The sequence below is a fragment of the Periophthalmus magnuspinnatus genome, chromosome 17, assembly GCF_009829125.3.
Source record: "Periophthalmus magnuspinnatus isolate fPerMag1 chromosome 17, fPerMag1.2.pri, whole genome shotgun sequence".
Taxonomy (NCBI): Eukaryota; Metazoa; Chordata; class Actinopteri; order Gobiiformes; family Gobiidae; genus Periophthalmus; species Periophthalmus magnuspinnatus.
Window position 1 is genome coordinate 28059954 of NC_047142.1, and position 24690 is coordinate 28084643.

The window sequence follows — 24690 nt, forward strand, 5'->3', positions numbered from 1 at the left end:
AGGGAGTGTGTCCAAACGTTTGACTGGTCATGTACACACGTGGACAAAATTGTTGGTACCTGTCGGTGAATGAAAGAAAAACTCACAACAGTCACAGAAATTACTTGAATCTGACATAAGTAATAATAAATAAAAGTTCTATGAAATTTAACTATTGAAAGTCAGATATTGCTTTTCAGCCATGTTTCAACAGAATTATTAAAAAAAAAATAAACTGATGAAACAGGCCTGGACAAAAATGACAGGAATCACAGGAACATCAAGCTGCTTGGAGATGGTCTTATAGCCTTTACCTTTAACATGCTTGTCTATAATTTTCTTTCTAATCTCCTGAGATAACTCATTCCTTACTCCTTTCCTTCCTTCCTTCTTTGCTTCCTCTGGTCCATGTTGAGTGTGGTACACACCATGTCACCAAACAGCACAATGACGACCTGTAGCCCTATATATAGGCCCACTGACTGATTACAAGACCTGTGATGACCTGTGATGTTAATTAGTGGACACACATTGGATTAACATGTCCCTTTGGTCACATTATTTTCAGTCTTTTTTAGGGGTACCATAATTTTTGTCCAGAACTGTTTCATGAGTTTATTTTCGTAAATAATTCATTTGAAGCATGGTTGAAAAGCAATGTCTGACTTTCATTGGTTAAATTTCATAGAATCTTTATTTATAATCACTTTTGTCAGATTCAAGTTATTTCTGTGACCATTGTGAGTTTTTCTTTCATTAACCGAAGGGTACCAACAATTTTGTATATTCAGTTTCTTCTTATAAAATACGAAGAATATTTTCCATTATCTTGTTTTATAAAAACATCCTTCCCTCACAGAGCAGTCCATAAGCATTGTGCGGGAGCTTAGCCCCGTTGAGGTGACGGAGCCGTTTGCGGCCGTATTCGAGGTGGAGATCAGTATGGAGCTGGTGAAGCCTCCGGTGTGGACTCTGAGCGGAGCAGCTCTGAAGGAGAGTGCTGATGTCGAGATGGAGAAAGAAGGAACGCTCCATCGACTCACGTTTAAAAAGACCAAAGCCACGATGACCGGACCTGTCGTGTTCACAGCCGGAAAGAGCAAGTCTCAGGCACAACTCACTGTCAAAGGTATTATCTTGGCTCGGGCACATGACATCGACACATTTTTAAGAGTCTGTCTATGGGTTTCAGTGTAAAGCTGTCAAAAGTATCAAAAATCAGATACTTATCAACACTAAAACTAGTATACACTCTAGCACCCTCTATCTCTGTTAGTGTCACTACTTCCTGTCCAGTTTTATCTCTGAGGTTTGGCTTAGTCATGTTAAAATGAATAAATATTTAAAGATCAGACAGTGGACATGAATTAATTAATAAGGGAAATTTGTAGACATAACTCTAACAAAAGGTTAAGTATAGATTTTCTGTCAATAAACTGTGTGAAACTATAACATAAAATTCTACAGTATTGTGAATGCAGTCTACTGTAAAAGACAAAAAAATACACTGTCTGATTATTGATTAACTTTAATTATCTATTAAATTCTCATGTCATTTAGAACGCCCCCTGGAGGTCACAGAACCTATCAAGAATGTGAAGGCAAAGGAGAAGAGCTCTGCCATCCTCAGTTGCAAGTTCTCTGCTCCTCCTAAAGACGTTCACTGGTACAAGGGCGCCGCCCCTCTGGCCACATCAGACAAGTACAACATAAAACAGGACGGCACCAGGGCCCAGCTCACCATTCAATGGCTCTCGGAGGAGGACACTGGGGAGTACCGCTGCCAATCTGGACCTGCGGAGACCAAAGGCACCCTCACTGTGGAAAGTATGTGTCTATTAAAAGGGTCGTTCCACATTTATTACAGAATCGTTTTTATCATTGGATTGTTAAAAATCTATGTATTAAAGCCACCTCGAAGTTTAATTTTTTTTACCAGTACATGGCAGATGTGAAACCTGTTTCCACCTCCCCTCACCTGGCCTCTCCCCCCTCCCCTCAGCTGGCCCCTCTTCTCCATCCCCTCACCCGGCCCCTGCCCCTTCACCTGGCCTATCCCCTCACCTGGCCCATACCCCTTCACCTGGCCTCTTGTCTCAACTGGCCCCTGCCCCTTCACATGGCCTCTCCCCTTACCTGGCCCATACCCCTTTACCTGGCCTCTCCCCTCAATTGGCCCCTGCCCCTTCACCTGGCCTCTCGCCTCAAATGGCCCCTGCCCCTTCACCTGGCCTCTCCCCTCACCTAGCCCATACCCCTTCACCTGGCCTCTTGCCTCACCTGGCCCCTGCCCCGTCACATGGCCTCTCCCCTTACCTGGCCCATACCCCTTCACCTGGCCTCTCCCCTCAATTGGCCCCTGCCCCTTCACCTGGCCTCTCCCATCACCTGGGCCACGCCTCCTCACCTGGCCTCTTCCCTTACCTGGCTCCTCTTACGTGGTCTTTGTTCAGGCTCACCTGTGCTCTCTGCTCTTCTTCTGTCAGGCTAAAGCTCACACACTGTCAGACAGCAGTAACGTAGACAGTATCTAATATCTATTACAAACGGTAGCATTAAATTTCTACTTTTTCACTTTGTTTTTTTTGGTGTTGCCAAAGGGCTAACCGAGCATAACTAAGTTTAAACCTTTAAGAAGTCTGGTATTTTTGATTTAAGAGGCCTTGTGAGGACGCAGTGTCGACGCAGGAGGTAGAGCGCTCCTCAGCAGGAGAGTAGCTGGTTCAAACTTTCTGCTACCAGATTTTGTGAATTATTTTATATTTTGTCCTTCAGTTTACATTGACATTAAATTATAAAGTTTTATGACCAGACGCATTTTTTACTCCTTACTTTCTTGAACTATTACTTTCTGCTTCTTAAGTAATATTATTTTGAGGTATTGGTACTCTTATGTGTGTACTAGGGCATGTTGGTGGTTCAAATCTCGCTCTTGACATAAACATTATTTGTAGAGTGGTCACATCCACTGACCCACAGGTGAATGCTGTCTTTGGATCCTTGGGCAAGATACTAAACCAACTTCACATACACTGTCTTTGTACACTGGTATATGAATGTGTGTGTGTGAATGGGTTTTACCACCTTGAAGGTAGCAAAACGCTATAAAAATCTGACCATTTTCTATTTGTATATTGTGTTTCCAGTGCGTGATGTCCAGATCACCAAACACCTGGTGGACACTGAGGTAGACGAAGATGGTGATGCCGTGTTCATCTGTGAGATCAACTTCCCCGATGAAGAGGTGCAGTGGCTGCTCAACGACAAGGTGCTCTTCACCAATGAGGTCAACACCATCAGCCATGAGGGCAAAGTTCACAAGCTCACCCTGAAGAACCTAGCTCCTCAAGATGGTGGCATGATCAGCATTCAAGTGCGCAAAGTCAAAGAATCCGTCACTCTAAAAGTTAAAGGTAAGAAAGGCCAGAACGCCTAAAATATGTGTGGAGCTCTTTGGCTGCTTCTCCTCATCTGGAGTCTCATTTATAAAAGTGTACGTGTAAGTCTTACTAAAACTACAGTATATGTATGGACAAAAGCTAAACTTCTTGCTCACCTGTTCAGTGTTTAGAAGTAAGAGTAACTGTATTCTGGTACAGTTACTCTTTCATATGGAGGTATTAAGAGTCCAGTAACTTTAATAAATTATAAGGAAAACATGGCAGTATTTCATCATGTAACTTCGGCTTTAAACTGCACAGTATTAGTGAGAAAAATAGAAAACACGGCTCTTGTGGTGAGTCATGTGAGATTTTTTATCTCTAATTAGACATTAATTTCTCCAGAACAAACAAAAATAAAGCTGTTTGTAATTATATCTAATTTTTTTACTCTATAATATTATCCAACTCTGTGTAAACGTATTCAGAGTATTCAGAATCCAGTACTCTGACTGGACCATGTATCAGATTACTTTACAAAAGACACATTAATGGAGTTATACAGTATTATGTAACTAAATACGTTTTCAAAATATTCTCCCATCACTGCCTCTTGTTCCTGACGGCCAAAGTTTCGGAACCGCTCATATTCATGTGTTCGTTTATAGATCGCAAACTTAACCTTGAAAGACAATTTGTACATACACATGTTTTTAAATGAGACCCTCCTTGTGACTTGGCCTGGTCTTGTCTTCTGCTGTACTGTACTTAATTATACATCTTAGGTATCTGTATTTTACTTAAGTATATTTTACTGTGTATACTTTTTACTTTTACTTCAGTACATTTGACAGCAGTATCTGTGCTTCCTGCTACACTACATTTTTGAACTGGACTAAAAAGTAAAAGTATTTTTTATTATTGTGTGGGACCTGCTGAAAAGGCCGAGGGTTTATTTTTAACACTTTCATAATTTGAACAAACAAAAATATGCAAATAAAAAACGCGACAAAAAAGTGATCGATTCAATTGTTTCTGTTGAACAAAACTCAGCTTAAATCTTTGCCAAAATCACCACATTTGAAGCTTTATAAGACTCAAATTCTCCATTAAATACTTTTACTTTTTATCTTTAAGTACATTTTTAAACAGGTACTTTTATACTTGCACTTAAGTGGACTTTTTCATATGATACTTTAGTATTTTTTTTGCTCTGATATCTCTACTTTTATTTAAGTAACAAAATGACTACTTCTTCCACTACTGGTAGTTGGCAGACCCACAACCTGAAAAGTTCCATAGTGCAGCTTTAAAACATAAACTGACACACCTTACACAGAAAAGCGTGCCGTGTTCCTGAAGTCCCTGGATGACGTCGTGGGAGAGGAGAAGGGCCTGATCACATTGACTTGTGAAGCCTCCAAGCCCAGAGTCTCCCCCTGCTGGAGAAAGGATGGGAAGGTCCTGAAGGCTGGACCCAAGTACGAGCTTCTCCACACAGGCAAGTCTCTGGGGCTGGTCATCAAGGACGTCACCAAGGAGGACGCTGGAGAATACATCTGCGACCTGGGGACAGAAGCCTCCAAAGCTATGGTCACTGTGAGAGGTGAGGACAGGGAACTGGACCTCAGCTCAGTGTCAAGAGTGAATAATGAGATATTAATTCATATTTTTTACTTTGGATAAATCTAAACATGTGCTTATTTCTGTAATTGATAGCGTTAAAACTATAGAATGTATGTATAAATAGACATAGCTAACTTGCTAGCGGCCGTGTTAAACTCAGGCCGGGTCCAGACCAAACTGACTCAGGGCCCAAGTTTCAGAGGGACACAAAGACAATAGTATTTCATTAAGTGTCATTATTTCACTAATGAGGGCCCAGTGCAGCCTTTTGCTCCCTGTCCCTTTATACCCATGTCCTTTTGCTCACTGGGTCTGATTAAAATCCTGTAGAATGTTTTAATAACTTAGTGGTTTATAAAAGAAACTGATTTTGAATGAAATTATAGGCCTTGTTGTCATTACTTAGCACAGAACTGATTATCCCTGAGCTTTCAAAGTTTTAATATTTCTTTTACTGTTTTTGCAAAGTTAATGGGAAAAAGGAATGGAAACAACAAGAGGAAAATAATCTATTTTGCATTGCAGTTAGCATTATTTTTTTTAAAACCTTTCTGTAAATTTGTTCTACGTTTTCTCTGTTTAGAAATTGGCATCGGCATCACCAAATGGCTGAAGTCTGCGGTGGCGAACGAGGGGGAGATGTGCAGTTTTGAGTGTATTTTGTCTCGTGAAAGCTTGGATGAATGCTCCTGGACGCTCAACGGAAAAACCATCACAGAAGGAGGCAGATACAAAATCACCAGCAAAGGCCGAAAGTACACACTGACCATAAGTGACTTGACGCCTGCAGACGCCGGCGAGGTCGTGTTCAGTATCAAAGATCTCAGCTCCAAAGCAACTCTAACAGTAGAAGGTATGTGATGATATGGGCCTGGGACATGGTTATGAAGATCACAATATAATGGAATAATAACAACTAAAAATATATAAATGTGAGAAGTTTAAAACCAGCATAAAACCTTTTTCACTTTCGAATATATAAAATATATAATGGTGAATAATTGTTAAATCGCCGTAACACTAACATGCCATAATTATCGCCCTTAGTGTTGACTATATGTGTCTGTGTATAGCGTAACGGCCTGCTCACTGGCCTCTCTAAACGAGCCTTAAGAGAGCTGCAGTACATCCAGAACACTGCTGCTCAGGTCCTGACAAGAACCAGGAAGTACTTCACACATGTGCCCTTTGCTCAGGTCTCTGCACTGGCTCCTCTGACTCAGAAAGTAGACTTTAAAGCAGCTCTGCTTGTGTACAAGTATCTCTATGGCCTATCACCAAAATAATCTCCCACATGTTAGAACAACATAGACCATCTCACACTCTGAGGACTTTAGGGACCCACCTCCTGATGTAGTCCTGGTGTAGTCCTGATGTAGAACTGGTGTAGTCCTGGTTTAATCCCTAGTTTAGTCCTGGTTTAGTCCTAGTTTAATCCTGTATTAGTACTGTTTTAGTCCTGGTTCAGTCCTAGTTTAATCCTGGTTCGGTCCTGGTTTAGTCGGGGTTTAGTCCTGATTTAGTCCCGGCCTCCTGCTGGTCCCAGAGTCAGGACTAAACATGGGGAATCAGTGTTTCAGTTTTGTGCAGCTAAAATCTGGAACAGTCTTCCTGAAGATGTAAGACAGGCCTCTACTTTGACAATGTTTAAATCCAGGCTCAAACCTTTCTGTTTAGCTGTGCATATGACTGAAAGGTTTTACTCTGCCTCTTCTCTTTTAATGTTAATTTTTTGATGACTTTAATGTCTTTTTCTGTACCAATTGTGCTATACAAATAAACTTACCTTGCCTATTTTCCAAAATGCTAATATGTTTTAACATGTTACAGGCAAAGCTTCATCTGTTTCAAAAGCGCTGGAGAACGTGAGTGTCCTCCAAGGGGAGGACGCCGTTTTCGTCTGTGAGGTAACAAAGTCCAGCTCCACCGTGAAATGGGCGAAAGACGGAAGAGCTATCAAGAAGAGCCAGAAGTATAACATCACACAGGAGGCCACAATCATGAAGCTGACTGTCCACAGCGTCTGCGCCCAAGACTCAGGGGAGTACAGCTGTGAAGTGCTGGGAGGAGCCACCACCAGGGCGGCGCTGGAGATCAAGGGTACTGCAACTACTTTTAACAACTATATCTCTTCTTATTTTTATTAAAAATTCAACTTAAACTGATACAAGGCAGGTCAGTGTCTAGGTCATAGACTGTGTATATAAGTGGACATAGCTAACCTGCTAGCCGCTACTTTCCAAAAAGAAAATGATCATGGGCGCACTTCCAGCTCCATCGACTCTGGCTCCAATTCTCTGTAACTGCTGCTGTCAGACTCATAATTTTGGACTTAAAATGTTCGCATTAAGCCACTCTACATGATCCTGGGATTTTTATTTTGCTAATGTGCCCATAAATCAAGATATGAACATTGATAACAGACAAAGCAAACACCTTTTTTCCAAAGGTTGCTCCCTCTAGTGTTAGCAACAGGTTTGATTGACAGTGTTGCTAAGCACCTACTCCCTACTACACCAGCGGTGTGGGCGGGAAGGGGTGTTACCGTCAACAGCCTGGCTCCAGATTTACTCTTTGGTTGCTATGATACTCGGCTCCAAAATTGGCCCCTATAACTGCTAGATTTGATGAGACGAAAACTGTGGGTGACGTCACACTCACTTAGTCCACTTCTTAACACATTGTATGGTCTAAATGTGTTTGTATATTCTTCCCTACAATTTAGTATCAAGACGATGTTTAGTAATGACACTAACCTTTTAATAATGTTCTTATTTGGGATTCAGTTTGTTTGTGTTCCAAACTGTCTGCTAGTCAAGAATATGCTGCCAAAACCCAGCATAAAAAAAGAGAAATAGATTAGTAATAGTAGTTGCCTCGTTTGTCCAGAGCCAATCCACAAGTTCCACAAAGCTCTTCAGGACTGCCAGCCCGAGGAGAAGGGCTCGGTCAGTCTGCAGTGTGAAACAGCACACAGCCCGTCTGCTGTGGTGTGGCTGAAGGGTCACACAGAGCTGAGGGCGGGAGGCAGGTATCAAATGACCCAGAAAGACTGCCTCCTGACCCTGACCATCTCAAACCTGGAGGAGCAGGACACTGACATCTACACGTGCGATGTGGGCACCGCCAAGAGCATGGCCAAGGTCACAGTGAAAGGTAAGGACGCTGCATGTTGTTGTGTTTGGTGCAAGCTGAGGTGGCTGTGGTGGACCTCAGCATTGTGAAGTTAGTGTATTTTTCATGTGGAGTTTAGATCTAATGCTAATCTAACAAACACAGCGAAAGAGTTTTTTTTGCTTGTATTAATAGCTTGACTACATGTTGCAGCCATCTCTCCTCTCCTTTGATAGCAATTTGAACCACTTTTCAACAGTGAAACACCATCTACAAGGCTTTCACAAAAAATGCTTTAAAACCACATGATCATCTTGAAAACCACATGATCATCTTGAGTCTCTTCATCAGAAACTAAAATCATGCTTACAAGTTGCTAAATTTGCATTTCAACCTGGAAATACTCAGACAGACATGAAAGAACTGTTAGTAGGCATTCAGAGGTCAGACCCCGGCAGAAGACATTGAGATGAATGAGTACCAGTTAGATGACTTTTAGGTTAGGCCCATTAAGCAATTAGGTCTTCCAGGCTGAATTTACACCAGCTCCATTACTCTACATCTTCCATCGACTTTTGTCATAAATAAATATATGTGTGTACAATAGGTTTTATACTGTGACTAAATACAAAGGCTTGGATTGTCCAGCTCGACCAGCCATCTTCACCCAGAAGCTGCAGAGTGTGGAGGCTGAAGAGGGGGCCAGTGTGAGCCTGCGCTGTGAGCTCTCTAAGTCTGGGCTCTCAGTGCAGTGGAAGAAGGGCACACAGAATCTGAAATCTGGAAACAGACACCAGCTGAAGCAGAGAGAGTGTGTGAATGAGCTGCTCATCACCAAATTGCAGCCAGAAGACTCAGGAGACTACATCTGTGTGTGTGGAGACCAGCAGACCACCGCCATACTCAGTGTCAAGGGTATGAGGAGGATCATTAATGAGTATTTTAATATGTTTGACCCAAAGTTCTGTCTTTAGTGCAGTTGTGATCTTATCTCAGGCTTTAAGCTGAAATGGCTCCAGTCTCAAGGTGCATTTAGAACATTTCTGTTAAAGGCCCAATATTATGCATTCTTCAGGCTTTGTTTAACTGCCCTGGAACTCTTAGATTTGCCATTTTAAGTCTCACAGCTAATATATTAATTGTGAATGGTAAAAGCTATTCAGCATTGAATTGTGCACATGCAAAACAAAATAGCTGCCAAAACACGTCATAAGGACTCGACCTATTGGTTCACTGAGGAATGAAGAGATTATTTTCAGGCAAAAAAATAACTTTCATTTTTTATTTTTAAATGCATCTTCATGAAGCAATGTGTAAAATAACAGAACTAGCCTGGTGTTTTCATCAAGTCTACAAACCTGCACTTCTAATTATGTTGGTATTTAAATTTAAGCAGGAATTTTGTTTATTTCTATGGCAAACTAGAGGATAGTCATGCCTCTAAAATCTGATGTAAAATGGGCTGATTTGTGTAAAATGTTCAAAATTTATTTGCACCAAGTCAAAAGTGAACCTTCACTTTAGGAACTGGGAAATGGCTTTATAGTCTGTATAGAACTTATATACTGTTGATATCAGCAGGTCTATGCAATATGATGGAACTAAAAAGGGCTACAGATAATGGTGGTGCCTGAATAAGATTAGGCTTTAAAAACACGGAGGAGCACTTCTGGGATCACCAGTTAATGATGTCACAAAGAAGGAAAGTTTCAGACACCGAAGAGATTACTGTAATGTGTGTCAATAAAACAAAACACAACTTTAAATGTGTTTTAATGGGGACATAGTTATACCATTGTATATCTCCATTTAGGACAATATGGGACCTTTAATGTTTATGTGCAAACCTGTACTAGCCGTTTGGCTCGATGGTGTATTGTAAGATGTTCTTAGGTTGTTTGTTTTGTGTTTTTATGTTTGCTGTCTGGCAAGTATTTGCATGTCAGGTCCATTATAACTAACTCACTAATCCTCACTCAGCCCAACCAGTCACCTTCACCCAGAAGCTGCAGAGCGTGGAGACCGAGGAGGGGGCCGATGTGAGCCTGCGCTGTGAGCTCTCTAAGTCTGGGCTCTCAGTACAGTGGAAGAAGGGCACACAGAGCCTGAAGTCTGGAGACAGACACCAGCTGAAGCAAAGAGAGTGTGTGAACGAGCTGCTCATCACCAAAGTGCAGCCAGAAGACTCAGGAGACTACATCTGTGTGTGTGGAGACCAGCAGACCGCCGCCACACTCAGTGTCAAGGGTACGAGGAGGATCACTGTAATGAGTCCCCGTTGTGAGATGTATCTGGGGTTTAATCGCAGTCCTGCAAGTTCTGATAGCATGTTACTCCAGGTCCCTCATGAGGGCAGCTGTTTAGTCCTGTTATCTACTGACTTGTGTTGGTTAGTTTTATACATAGTGTTGATCAGACTGTATGTTCTGCCATGTTGTGGATTATGCACATTATAATTTGGATTTTTTTTAGATGAAGAACATAATGCTCTTTACCAGTGATTGTCATTTGTCAGAGTCTCTGCTGAGATTTAAACCAAAATGAACCTAAATGTGATTTGGCTCAAACGGCTAAATGTGTCCAGTGTCCAGCTTGTATATATGTACACACCTGTAACAGCTTTATCTGTTCTGTCTATGGACCCTGGCCTGTCATGTGTCACATATTGGTTGTAACTTATCTGTCTTTTGATTACTGAATGATCTGATAATCCTCACTCAGCCCAACCAGTCACCTTCACCCAGAAGCTGCAGAGCGTGGAGGCCGAAGAGGGGACCAGTGTAAGCTTGCGCTGTGAGCTCTCTAAGCCTGGGCTCTCAGTGCAGTGGAAGAAGGGCACACAGAGCCTGAAGTCTGGAGACAGACACCAGCTGAAGCAGAGAGAGTGTGTGAACGAGCTGCTCATCACCAAAATATTGCCAGAAGACTCAGGAGACTACATCTGTGTGTGTGGAGACCAGCAGACCATCGCCACACTCAGTGTCAAAGGTAGGGCACTTTCTTGTTGTAATGACTTTGCTTTTCCTATTTTTGATTTATATCTTATTTTTATATTACTCTTTGTGTCAGTTGTACAGTATGCTCACATTAATTTATTTCAGCATGTTCACAGTTTTCCAATTTTTGTATTTTTCAAAAGTTTAACCTCAGCTTTATAAAAAACTGAAAATGTTTCATATTGGTTTTATTACAAATCTAAGACTGATTTACTGCTCACAGTTCTACACATCAAACAAGATGCTTTGTTGAGGAACAAAAACACACTGGCATTTGCCATTTAAAGAACTATCTATCCTCTAGATTCAAAGCTGACAGCTTCCAAATCGGTCTCTAAGGTTGAACCTCAGAGGCAGGTGACCACAGAAACATCAGGAGGTACAAGGAGGACGGCTGCTTCATGTGGTCACTCGTCCTGTGTTTGTGCTCATGCTGTTAACAACAAGGCTTCTCTGCAATTTGTGTCTTACTTTGAAACTTGCATGTTTTAGTCGTATACTGCAGTTGGTTCTGTCACTGTTAAACTTCACTCAAGTGCTCTTTGGTCTTAAAAGTTGAACTGATTTTGTCTGTTGTCATATTGCTCATACAACGTGTATATTTCAGCCATTAAGCCTGAAGCACCGTCCATAATCTCCAAAGACAAAGATAGAGACAAGCAAAAGAAGCAGGTGGTGAATGAGACGGTGGAAGGTAAATCACTGGGAGCTTTGTCTGTGCTTTGGCATAAATATATTTCTCTACATTGTGTCCTGCTTTAGGCATCTTGTGAACAGGCTGCTTTGCCAGTGAGTTTATTTTGTATTCCTACAACAAAGCTTTTGCCCATAGAAGATTGCTTAAATACGTTGGCTATATTTACAGCACAGTGGTGGCTTTTTGTGTTTGTAGTGTTGTGTTCAGGGTAACACTGGCTTAGTTGTCTTTGACAAGGCAAGGCAAGGCAAGTTTATTTGTATAGCACAATTTGTACACAAGGTAATTCAAAGTGCTTTACAGAATAAGAAAGACATTAAAATCACACAAATCCAAACATAAATAATCACAAATAATCATCATAAAATTAACATTAAAAGAGAAGAGTGCAGAATAAAAACCTTTCAGTCATATGCACAGCTAAACAGAACCATTTTGAGCCTGGATTTAAACATTGTCAAAGTAGAAGCCTGTCTCACATCTTCAGGAAGACTGTTCCAAGTTTTAGCTGCATAAAACTTAAACGCTGATTCCCCATGTTTAGTCCTGACTCTGGAGGCCGGTCCCTGAAGTCCTCAAATTGCGAGATGGTTCATATGCCACTAACATGTCGGAGATATACTTTGGACCTAGGCCATGGAGAGACTTATACACAAGCAGAGCTGCTTTAAAGTCTTTTCTTTGAGCTACAGGAAGCCAGTGCAGAGACCTGAGCACAGGACTTATGTGCTCGTACTTCCTGGTTCTAGTCAGGACCCGAGCAGCAGCGTTCTGGATGTACTGCAGCTGTGTTAAGGCTCGTTTGGAGAAGCCAGTGAGCAGGCCATTACAGTAGTCTAACCTACTGGAGACAAATGCATGGATAAGTCTCTCTAAGTCTGGCTTTGACAGTATACCTTTGATTTTTGCAATGTTTTTTAGGTGGTAAAAAGCTGCAGATGTTATTGATTTGATGTGGCTGTTAAAGTTCAAGTTGACCACAGTAATTCCTCTGTTTCAGACGGAAAAAGTGAATCAAGGCTCAAGCAAAAGACACAGGAGGTTAAAGAGACAGTTGAAGGTAATATAAATGTCAGCTGTTGCTTGTCTGAAATGCTGTTTATTTTAGCATTACAATCAAGTAGATTAATAGATGACCTGGCCAATGAAGGCAGGTACAAAAATGTTTTTGTTTTTTTTAATTAACATATTTATTACATGTATGAGATTTTAACAGAATATATATATATATATATATATATATATATATATAAAAAACAAATAATAATACAATAAAATAAAAACTGTGAGGATAGAAATAACTTCAAAACAACATCGTAACAGTAATAATAAATGAGGTTTTAGGCCTGTAGTCCTGTGGCCTGTAATGCAACTTTGGATATCTACACAATAAAAACAAACAGCTACTTAAATTTGAGAGACACACGGCCACTTCCCTGTTTAACATCCCTGCACCCTGGTTTATGCTGAAACACACATGAATCAACTACTGTACAGATGTACATACAAACACACAAAACAGCAGGGGATCCAAGATGGACCCTTGTGGTATCCCCATGTTATGACACAAAGACAGATACTGCAATATTTTCAGAGACCTACATTAAAACATGATTTAATACTTAAACACGTAAATGTTATGTAATTCTAACCACTTGTTTTTATCTTATATGAATGTGATAGTGTCTGGCAAAGTGATATTCCATCAGCCTTGTAGTCAGTGCACAAGTTACGGTAATTTTAGAGGTTTGAAGCTTTTCTCATTATCTTAGCTGTCATGCTGCCACCTACTGGACAGATGATTAAATCTGAACAGATTTATAAGCAGGAAACTACAACAACAACAAGACAAGGTAATTTAACCGGCTGGATTTTTTGCTCAGCTTTCTGCTGCCAAAATGACTGTGGAAGGTAAATCACTGGGAGCTTTGTTTGTGCTTTCGTATGGATTGTTCTACTTTGTGTCCTGCTTTAGGCGTTTTGTGGACAGGCTGCTTAGGCAATGAGATTTGTATTATTGTGTATTTCTAAAACATACCTTACCTAGCCCATAGAGAACTGCTCGACTATGTTGGCGATATTTCTGGTATAGCTGTGCCTTTTTGTGTTTGTAGTGTTGTAACACTGGCTTAGTTTCTGTTGACCTCAGTAATTCCTCTGTTTCAGAAGCCAAAAGTGAAGCGGGGCTCAAGCAAAAGAAACAGGAGGTTAAAGAGACAGTTGAAGGTAATATGAATGTCAACTGCTGCTTGTCTGTACCAGTTGGAATGCTATTTATGTTAGCTCTTAATACTCACCTACTGTACAGATATCACAAAGTTCACTGATATAAAATCAAAACAGCAGGGGAACCAAGATGGATCCTTGTAGTTTCCTCATGATATATTACACAGGGACAGATATTGTGATATTTTTAGTGACAAACATTAAAACATGATTTAACACTTAAAGGAATAAATGTTATGAAATTCTAATCACTTGTTTGGTTTATAGAATGTGATTGTGCCTGACAAAGTGATATTCCATCAGTCTTGTAGTCAGTGCACAAGCTACTGTAATTTTAGATATTTGAAGCTTTTCTCATTATCTTAGCTGTCATGCTGCCACCTACTGGACAGATTCCGGAATCTGAACAGATTACTAAACAGGAAACAAGAGCAACAATACAAGGTAATTTAACTGGCTCATTTTTTTCCTCAGTTTTCTTGTCTGCTTATGAGCTGAAGATAAATACACACCTTTTGCTTTGTTTTTGCCTCATATTTTACTTATTTTAACATAACAGAACTGAAGCTGTTAACCCCCTCTGTAGAGACCACCAACGCAGTGGACGGTATGTTTTTGATCTCGTCTTTTGCTAAGTTGTTCTTGTTCTTCAAATGTTTGTGCTGTTTTGGCTTTTGGATGTGGTTAAGTCGGTCCTTCCGCTTTCATTGTGTGCCTGCTGTTCCCTGTGTTGGATTTCAAATGTTGCTGTTGTGTTGGTCCCATAGACTGTATATATAAATGGACATAGCTAACCTGCTTGCCACTGCATTCCAAATAGGAAGTGATCATGGGCGCGCTTCTGGTTACATCGCCTCCAATTCACTTTGGAGTCAGCCTAGTAAAGCCTTGTTGCACCAAATTCCAAATAAATGTTGTTGGTGTAGCATTTGTTTTACATGTATCCCTTGAAATGTTTGTGTTGGTTGGCTGTACAAGTGCCTAGTTCTGAAGCTTATTTTTGTTTTGATGAATTCAGAGCCGTTCTGTCCCAAACCTTATATTGATTATCTCTGCCTTGACATCAACCGCTTTACAGAAATGTACTGCTTGGATGTTTTTTTTTCTGGCAAAAACTGGTTGTCCACTGGTCTCTCTGTGTTGCAGAAAATTAACATTATATTTGTTCTTAGTTGCTGAAAAACACGCAGAACAGAAGCAAAGGACCAAAGATGCTAGTGAAGGTACAGGCCAATGGAGTATTTACACAGTTAAAAGAGAACTCTGCTTAATCTAAACACTACAGTGATTTGCTTTATGTAACAGTCAAACCTCTGAGGCTGTGCATAGAAATAGTTTGTACAAAATTTATGTAAATAGTGTGGTTCCAATGTAAATACATAAAGCCTCAAATCTGTCATAACAGAACTGAAGTTGGTCACATCAGCTGCCGAGACCTCCAAAGACATGGAAGGTATGTTTTTTATCTCATCGTCCTGAGTTAGTTTGTTTTTTGGCTTTTGGACGTGGCTCAGTCTCTCATTACCATGTTGTTCCCTGTTGTTGGATTTCAAATTGTTGTTTTCTACGGTTGTTTTCACACATTAGTGGCTCTGTGGAGCGCCCTCCAGTGGCACTAGATTTGAGAGAGTCCATCAACTGATCAAAGAACTTATCTCTATGACAACGAGCTTCAAGCAGACAGAATACACACGCACATGCTCACTTCCCCAGTACATGGAGGTCTTTTACCTGTGGCTAAATACACCGTGAGAACTGTACGCGCTTGGTGGAGGAGGAGAAAAAGCTTTTGGAGCGATACACAGACAGACCCAGGCTCATTTGCGCAGATGGACCCAGGCTCACTTGCGCAGACAGGCACAGGAGGAGACTGTGGCTGATATCAAGTTGATTCAAATTGCCTCGTCAGATGAACGTGTCAAACAGCAGCTCTGCAGCAACGATTCATACAAATACACGTGATCAAGTGCTTTTTTGCCCAGTGGCAAAGAGACCTCCTGTTTGAAGCGCTCTTGGACTGGCCGTTTACTGCGGTCTAGAGTGTGACTGTTGGGTTCACACCGGACCAAGCACCGCTCTCAGAGAGAATGCTCATTTACATCAACCATAGTGGTAGTGTGAAAGCGACCTAAGGCGAGCTTCGGGACGTGATTTGTATTGTAACTCATGCTTTCATTCTAGCAACTTGTATGATACTTTATCGGCCCCTGTTGTTAGATTTCAGAGTCTAAGTGTATGTTGCAGCATTGTCTTAGTGGGTGTTTAGTTATAGTGAAGTAAAATGACTAAAATGAATTGCAGCAGAGAAGTCTTCTACTCCAAAGGAAACCTCTGGTGGTGAACCTCAGGAGACAGAGGCACAGAAGTTTAAGACTGAAGGTAGGCCTGATGTCGTACTGTGCATGTTGTCAGAGGTCCAGCTGTTTCTGTGGATCTTATTTTCTACAAGTGCTTTTTTGTGGAATGAAGTGGATCAGTGACAGTATGTTTAGGTCTGGACACCATTTTGCATGACTATAATTTAAATCATATTGGCCGTTTTATAATGCAGCCATGTACTGTGCTTTATATTAACTTACAGTAATTCCATCTTGAATAGATCTCTCATTTCACAAACATAAAGGCTATAAAAAGATATAAAAAGATAGAATGGTTGAAGGTTTGTGGCACATGTGTACTTGTTGCTTCTCTGTGTTGTACAAATGTGTGGTGCCTCTCTGAGCTTTCATGGGTGCTTCTTGCAGGACATATATTACACTGTATGTAAGATCCTTGCTGAATGCTGCACTTTGCATATTTGGGCATTCTGACATAATACAGCCATGACTTTACTGTGTTTTATAGTCGCGTATGGTAATTCCATATCTTAATTAGATCTCTCATTTAAAATACAAATTTAATCTTTTAGATTTTTGAAATAAATTTGCTTTTTGTTGAGAAGTGGCTGAACTGGTGTGATACAGGTTTACTCTTTGTTTCTCTGTGGTCTACTTGTGTTTGATCTCCTCTGTCTCTGAGTTTCACATGTTGAGTGTTGCACTTATGTGGGCTAGTCTGTCTACTTTTGTTTTTATTGAAAGATGTGCAATAGTGATACTGAAATTAAAACACAGGCAGAAATGGGTTAATTATTATTATTATTAGTAGTAGTAGTAGTAGTTTAGGGGCAATGTGATCCAAATGAACAAACATTTGAATGTCTACAGATTCTCTGTATATACTGCATAGAAAACAACGTAAATAGTAATGAAAATAGTACAGCTGGAAGTTAAATGAATTAAGCCTTTTGTCATAGCAGAACTGAAGCTGGGGACACCGTCTGTGGAGACCGCCAAAGCTGTGGAAGGTAGGATTTTGAGCTCATCGTTCTTTGCTGAGTTGTTCGTGTTCATGTTTGTGATGCTGTTTTGGCTTTTGGAAGTGGTTCAGTCGATCTGGCCCCTGCTGTTCCCTGGTGTTGGATGTTCATATATTATATTATAGTGTGATATTAGAATGGAAGTAGATTAAATAGAAAACAGATGTTACCATGAACTCACCATAATTACACTTTTATCATGCTACTTCCATCGTATTATCATACTCCGCTCTAGAGTGAAGCACTGTTGTGTCTAGGTATATTGTGTAGTTATTTGGGTGGTTTCAAATATTTATAGAGTTGTGTTTAAATGAATTGCAGCAGAGAAGTCTCCTGCCCTGAGAGAAAGGTCCGTTGTTGAACCTAAGAAGGACACAGCGAAGTTGAAGGTTGAGGGTATGTCTTGTGTTGTAAATATTGGTGGGCTCACTGTTGTTTCTAAAGACCTTGTATATGATTATAGCAGCTGCAGATGTAGCTGTGAAAGAGGCAGAACTGAAGCAGAGGACCACAGAGACTGAAGGTAGGGACGGCTGCAGGCTGCATGTCTGCTGCTGCTGCAACGGCAAACTGTTTTATTTTATATAATGTAAGTTGCATTATGAAGCGCAAAATACGACAACAGAGACCCCGGACTGCTGAGCAACTGTAGTTGTACAACCCCAGTTCCTTTTGAACTTTGCGCTGATAACAATCCGGATGGTCCTTTTCCGCTTTGGTCCACGAGACACGACGTCCATGATTTCCAAAAACAATTTAAAATGTGGACTCATCAGACCACAGTACACTTTTCCACTTTGCATCAGTCCATCTCAGCTGAGCTCGAGCCCAGAAAAGCCAGCATTGTTTCTGGGTGTTGTTGATTTGTGGCTTTCACTTTGCATGGTACAGTTTTAACTTGCACTTGGAGATGTAGCAACAAACTGTGTTAACTGACAATGGTTTCCTGAAGTGTTCCTGAGTCCATGTGGTAATATCCTTTACACATTCATGTCGGTTTTTAATATAGTACCGCCTGAGGGATCGAAGGTCACAGGCATTCAGTGTTGGTTTTTGGCCTTGCCGCTTTACGTGCAGAGATTTCTCCAGATTTTTCGAATCTTTTGATGACATTATGGACCGTAGATGATGAAATCCCTCAATTCCAATTGTACGTTGAGAAACGTTCTCAATGTACAATGCTCACGCAGTTGTTCACAAAGTGGTGAACCTCGCCCCAGCCTTGCTTGTGAATGACTGATCCCTTCGGGGATGCTCCTTTTATACACAATCATGACACCCACCTGTTTCCATTTAACCTGTTCACCTGTGGAATGTTCTCAGCAGGTGTATTTTAAACATTCCTCAACTTTCCCATTTCCCATTTTGCCTCTGTCTCAGCTTTATTGGAACATGTTGCAGGCATCAAATTGCAAATGAGTGAATATTTACATAAAAACAATAAAGTTTATTAGTTTGAACATTAAGTATCATGTCTTTGAAGTTTATTCAGTTCAGTATAGGTCCTAACAGCACTCACCTTTAACACAGTGCTACATGTGTCTAAACAACACTCACCTTTAGCATAGTCCTACATGTGTCCATACAACACTCACCTTTAACATAGTCCTACATATGTCCAAACAACACTCACCTTTAACATAGTCCTACATGTGTCCAAACAGCACTCACCTTTAACATAGTCCTACATGTGTCCAAGCAACACTCGCCTTTAACATAGTCCTACATGTGTCCAAGCAGCGCTCGTCTTTAACATAGTCCTACATGTGTCCAGACAACACTCACCTTTAACATAGTCCTACATGTGTCCAAGCAGCGCTCGTCTTTAACATAGTCCTACATGTGTCCAAGCAGCACTCACCTTTAACGTAGTCCTACATGTGTCCAAGCAGCGCTCTCCTTTAACATAGTCCTACATGTGTCCAAACAACACTCACCTTTAACATAGTCCTACATATGTCCAAACAACAGTCACCTTTAACATAGTCCTACATGTGTCCAAGCAGCACTCACCTTTAACATAGTCCTACATGTGTCCAAGCAGCACTCACCTTTATCATAGTCCTACATGTGTCCAAGCAGCGCTCGCCTTTAACATAGTCCTACATATGTCCAAACAACACTCGCCTTTAACATAGTCCTACATGTTTCCAAACAACACTCACCTTTAACATAGTCCTACATGTTTCCAAACAACACTCACCTTGAACATAGTCCTACATGTGTCCAGACAACACTCACCTTTAACATAGTCCTACATGTGTCCAGACAACACTCACCTTTAACATAGTCCTACATGTGTCCAGACAACACTCACCTTTAACATAGTCCTACATGTGTCCAAACAACAGTCACCTTTAACATAGTCCTACATATGTCCAAGCAGCGCTCGCCTTTAACATAGTCCTACATATGTCCAAACAACACTCGCCTTTAACATAGTCCTACATGTTTCCAAACAACACTCACCTTTAACATAGTCCTACATGTGTCCAGACAACACTCACCTTTAACATAATGCTACATAGGACCTATCTATCCAAGGTCCAACGTAATTCAAGGATAAAAAAAATATTTTCCTAATGATATTGGCCATTCATTTAAACTTACAAAAAATACAGGCATTGAGAAAATAACTGTTCAAGAACCAGTATCAAAAAGCAGGTATTGTCAAAGTACTGGTATCAAAAATATCTAACAGTGCCCAGCCCTAAACATAACTGTGGTTTGTAGCCACTTGTTTGTTAATTCCTTAAATATTTTTGTAGAGTTATCTCCCCTTTTATAGGTTGAATTTAAATTAATTATTAATTATTATTAATTCAATTATCGCAATTTTGATTTTTCCAAGTAAGAAACCTTGTGCCATGTGTGCTGATGTTTGTGACAGGTTTAGGATTATTTCAATGGTGTTGTACAACTATATAGTGTTGTTGGAATAGATATTTGTGATCATTACTCTGCCTCTGAGCTTGCATTGCAGCTGCTTGCTCGATGTCTATGCTGGTTGTGTCTCTTTCTGTTGTTACGTTGTGAAGCACAAAGCCACAAATAGTTCTGTTGAAATAAACTTCCATTACAGCAGCAAAGTCCACTGGCCTAAGTGGAGCCTCCTTCAAACCAAAGACGAACGCAGCCAGAAAGGTGACGTTTGAAGGTATGTTCAGACCAAGCTCTGTGGCACTGGGGCAAATGTTTCCTGTGTCCGTGGCACCAGCACAAACGGTCCCTGTGTCCATGGCACCGGGGCAAACGGTCCCTGTCTTTCTGTTTCATACTGTGTGCTTTGTTACTGATGTGAAAAACTTGCTGCTGGTTTTATATCTAAGCCATAGCGGGGGTCGTTCTGTGAAGTCATCCAAAGCCAGTGTCATTAAATACAAACATTCAATGGTCAGATGTGTTTTGTGTGATTAGGATTGTGATTCCCTGGGGAAGACCCAGGACACTCCGTAGGGACTATGTCTCTCCTCTGGCCTGGAAACGCCTTGGGGTCCCACCAGAGGAGCTGGAGAAAGTGTCTGGGGTGAGGGAATTCTGGAATCCTGCTCAGACTGCTGCTCCCGGCCCCGGATAAGAGGAAGAAAATGGACGGATAGATTCTCATGGTGTTTACATTATATTAGTAGTTTGTTCATTCTGGTAATGTTTGTGCTGCTGTTAAGAAATGCAAAGTTTGGTTCATGTAACTGGATCATTGCTGTTGAGGGGTCAGTTTGATTTGGTGACCTGTCTGGGAGGATGATGGTTCTATTTCTGTTTGTTGCATATTGTGGTATATGTCTCTGTCAGTGATGGTGGACACAGACTTCTTTGTTGGTGATAAGTTTTTATGCAGCAATTCTCCCCAAAACCAAGAGATTTTTGTAAAAGTTAACTTGAATCTGGCCTCCTCTTAACTGTAATGTACAACACACACATAATTATTTTAATTTGCTCTGCAGTTGCTCCTGTGACAGTGATTGAGGACCTGCAGAACCAGGAGGCTCAGGAAGGGGGCAGTGTCACTTTTCACTGTCAGCTCTCCAAACCCGGGCTGTTTGTGGAATGGAGGAGAGGAGCCCAGGTGCTGGGTTTTGGAGAAAAGTTCATGAGAAATCAAAATGGCTGCAGTTATGAATTGCAAATATTTGACCTAATCCCTGGAGACACTGGCAGATATTCTTGTACCTGTGAAGATGCCACCAGCTCTGCATCTTTGATAGTACATGGTAGGACTGTACACTTAACTTTTGTTTTTGGTAGTTTTATATACTGCCAAATACTATATACTAACATGTGTTTTCTTTATTTAATAGCAATTCCAGTCATTTTTACAAAGGAGCTTGAAAGCCAGGCAGCTGATGAGGGGGAGAGTGTTACTTTACAGTGTGAGCTGTCTAAATCTAGCCTGTGTTTGGAGTGGAGAAAAGGAGAGCTGGGCCTTTGTCCTTGTGCCAAATATGACATTAGGCAGATGGGGGCATTGGCCACTCTGATCATCCATGATGTTGACCTGGAGGACACTGGCTCTTACACCTGTGACACTGGGGACACACAGAGCACAGCACAGCTCATGGTTAAGGGTAGGCTCACTGTTTCTGCTACTACAGTTGTCTTTACAAGAGTTTAAATTACACAGGGAAAATATAGACCTTTTAAAACTGTGTCAAACCGTTGTTATGTCTGTATAAACCACACAGCACACTGCATAGCTCACAGTTAAGGGTAGATTCACTGTTTCTGCTACTACAATTGTCTACAAGAGTTTATGTTGCAAATATAGACTTTTTTAAACTGTGTAAATTGTTGTTATATGAGCATATACACTACACAGAACACTTCATTCCAGCTCATTTAGAAAATGTTCTCGCCTTTTGTTTTGCACAAAGTAATATGAAAAACTGTTTTGGAAAAGTGTTTTATTTTGGCCAGAGACGTCTTTCTTCATCCCTGATGTATCTGTCAGTGCGTCGTTCCACTGGAGCAGGGTCTGGGAGTTTGTGTGGAAACTCTCTCAGTTCTTAACATCAGTTTTTAATGATTCCCAACAGCTCAGCCTGTACTTTTCAAGACCAAACTGAAGAACGCTGAGAGTGAGGCTGGTGGTAGCATCACTTTCCACTGTGAAATCACAAAGCCGGGTGCCCCAGTCACATGGAGGTATGGAGCCAAGACACTTGAATCCAGCAGCAAGTTTCACCTGAAACAGGAAGGAACTCTCGTGCAGCTTGTCATCTTTAAGGTGAACACAGCTGATGCAGGAGAATACTCGTGTGATACAGGCAGCCAGAGGACTTCAGCCCTGCTCTCAGTGAAGGGTATGAGTCAACATCATTCTATACAGGCCTGTCACCAGAACACATTTAAACACATTTTAAAGCTTGATGGAGGAATACTGCAATAAACGATAAGACGATAATGATATTTTAATATTGGAAATGCTTTAATCCACTGTCAGGATCACCCCAGTGAAACGGTTTTAAACAGACAGTCTCTTTAAAAAGCCTCAGCTGCAAAGAATAAAATAGACTGAAATGAGAATGAGCCATAGCAGTTATTTACTCAAACCTCTACAGCTCAAATCTTAAATTATTACATAAAAATGGCAAACATCTCCAAATTATTGCAAAGTAAAAAAAATACAATGATAAATACTGAACCCCAAAATATACTCTTCCATCTTTCATAAACTGAACGACAAGTGGATATAGTGATCATTGTGACAGGCCTAACTCTATATTTATTCGACCCTCTTTGAAAAAACCCTTTGAGCATGTCGTATACTGTATCAGCACTTTTTCTTCTTTCTTACTCACCGTACGCAGCATGCACTTTGACCCTGATGCCCTTCCCTCCACATTTCCTTGCACTTCTTCTGAATACTCTCTCTTTTTTGCCTGTTCACTTGAGTTCTTCCTTCCCCGCACGTCCCTCATTTCCTCACTTCCCTCACACATTCCCATCCTCGTGTAAATCCTTGAATATTGACGACTTTCCCAAACAGAAGCCGACATCAGCATCCTGAAGTTCTTGGACAGCTGCGTGGTGCGTGAAGGAGACGATGTCCGCTTCGAGTGCGTGGTTTCTTGTGACGACGCCCCCGACACCCAGTGGAAGCTGCAGGACGTCCCACTGCAAAACAATGAGATGAACGTGATTGAGAGACAGGGCCCAGTGCATAGCCTGACCTTAAGAGCGGTCACTAAGGCAGACTCAGGGACGGTCATTTTTACTGTGGGCAACAACACGTCCACCGCCTCGCTCACTGTCCGAGGTAATTCAAGATTTATTCATATGCTCTTTATATATTCTTTTACTGTGTATTTACATTGTATTTACCAGTCAAAGGTTTGGACACACCATCTCATTCAGTGGTTTTCTTTGGTAAATGGTAAATGGTCATATTTTTATATAGCACATTTCCACCTTCAAGACTCAAAGTGGCTTACATTAAGGAGGTGGGTTAAGTGTCTTGCCCAAGGACACAACAGCAGCATCCCTGGAATCGCACCACCAACCTGTGGGTCAGTGGATCTGACCCCTCTACCAAGGATGTGTCTGTCGAGAGTGGAATTGGAACCGTCAACTTGCGGATTTGTTTTACGACTTTCCACATTTTAGACACAAACAGAAGACATTACGCATATGAAGTACTATTTTTTGTAATGTTTTATAATTAAATTCTTAAAGTTTCCTCCCTTTACTTTGTCTGCGTAAACTGTCAGTCGTCCAGGGCTGATCCATAGCAAAAGAAAAGTTTAAATCTGTCAACTGGACAAATCGTTGTATTTAACTTTTTTCATATATCTTACTTTATTTTGATGCCTTCTGTGTGTATAGAAACGTAATACAAATTCAAAAACACTGAATAAGAGGGTGTGTCCAAACTATTCCCAAGTTGTTTTTTGAGCTCGTTCAGCTTTCTGATTGGATAGGATCAACAAAAAAAAAATCTAAATAATGTCATATACATTTTAAATATTTGAGAATAAAACAGCGTTGTGTTATCAGTAGAATTCATATTTGATTTGGACATGTTGACTTCATAACAGCGTTTATTTCTTCAAACATTGTCTTGATATGTCATGGGCAAGGACCATGCCACAACAATACTTTACCATAAAGATATTTATTGATGATATGGATCAATGTGGAGGCTGGAGAGACTCAGGATGGTGGCTCTGTCTTAGGAGGTCAGTCCAGCTCATTCAGGACCCCCCTCTCTCTGTAGATGGTGAGGTCTGAGGTCTGAAAGTTACTTGTATAAATGGGGCTTGTGGGTAATTAGCAGTGTGGCTAAGGTGAGCTGTGGTTTGCAGGAGAGGAGTAGGA

General features: G+C 40.9%; 1 protein-coding gene across 1 annotated transcript in view; it reads left to right on the plus strand.

The window, feature by feature from the left end:
* LOC117384819 (obscurin-like) overlaps positions 1 to 24690 on the plus strand; it is a 96890-nt gene that overhangs the window by 41546 nt on the left and 30654 nt on the right. The window contains 22 exon segments of the mRNA XM_055228494.1: positions 839 to 1108; positions 1540 to 1806; positions 3126 to 3392; positions 4699 to 4965; positions 5569 to 5838; positions 6816 to 7085; positions 7875 to 8141; positions 8748 to 9014; positions 10080 to 10346; positions 10821 to 11087; positions 11703 to 11789; positions 12793 to 12852; positions 13565 to 13645; positions 13959 to 14018; positions 14385 to 14462; positions 14578 to 14625; positions 15191 to 15241; positions 15424 to 15471; positions 16320 to 16397; positions 17317 to 17364; positions 17698 to 17772; positions 17840 to 17899. Of these exon segments, the coding sequence (XP_055084469.1) occupies positions 839 to 1108; positions 1540 to 1806; positions 3126 to 3392; positions 4699 to 4965; positions 5569 to 5838; positions 6816 to 7085; positions 7875 to 8141; positions 8748 to 9014; positions 10080 to 10346; positions 10821 to 11087; positions 11703 to 11789; positions 12793 to 12852; positions 13565 to 13645; positions 13959 to 14018; positions 14385 to 14462; positions 14578 to 14625; positions 15191 to 15241; positions 15424 to 15471; positions 16320 to 16397; positions 17317 to 17364; positions 17698 to 17772; positions 17840 to 17899 (3453 nt within the window).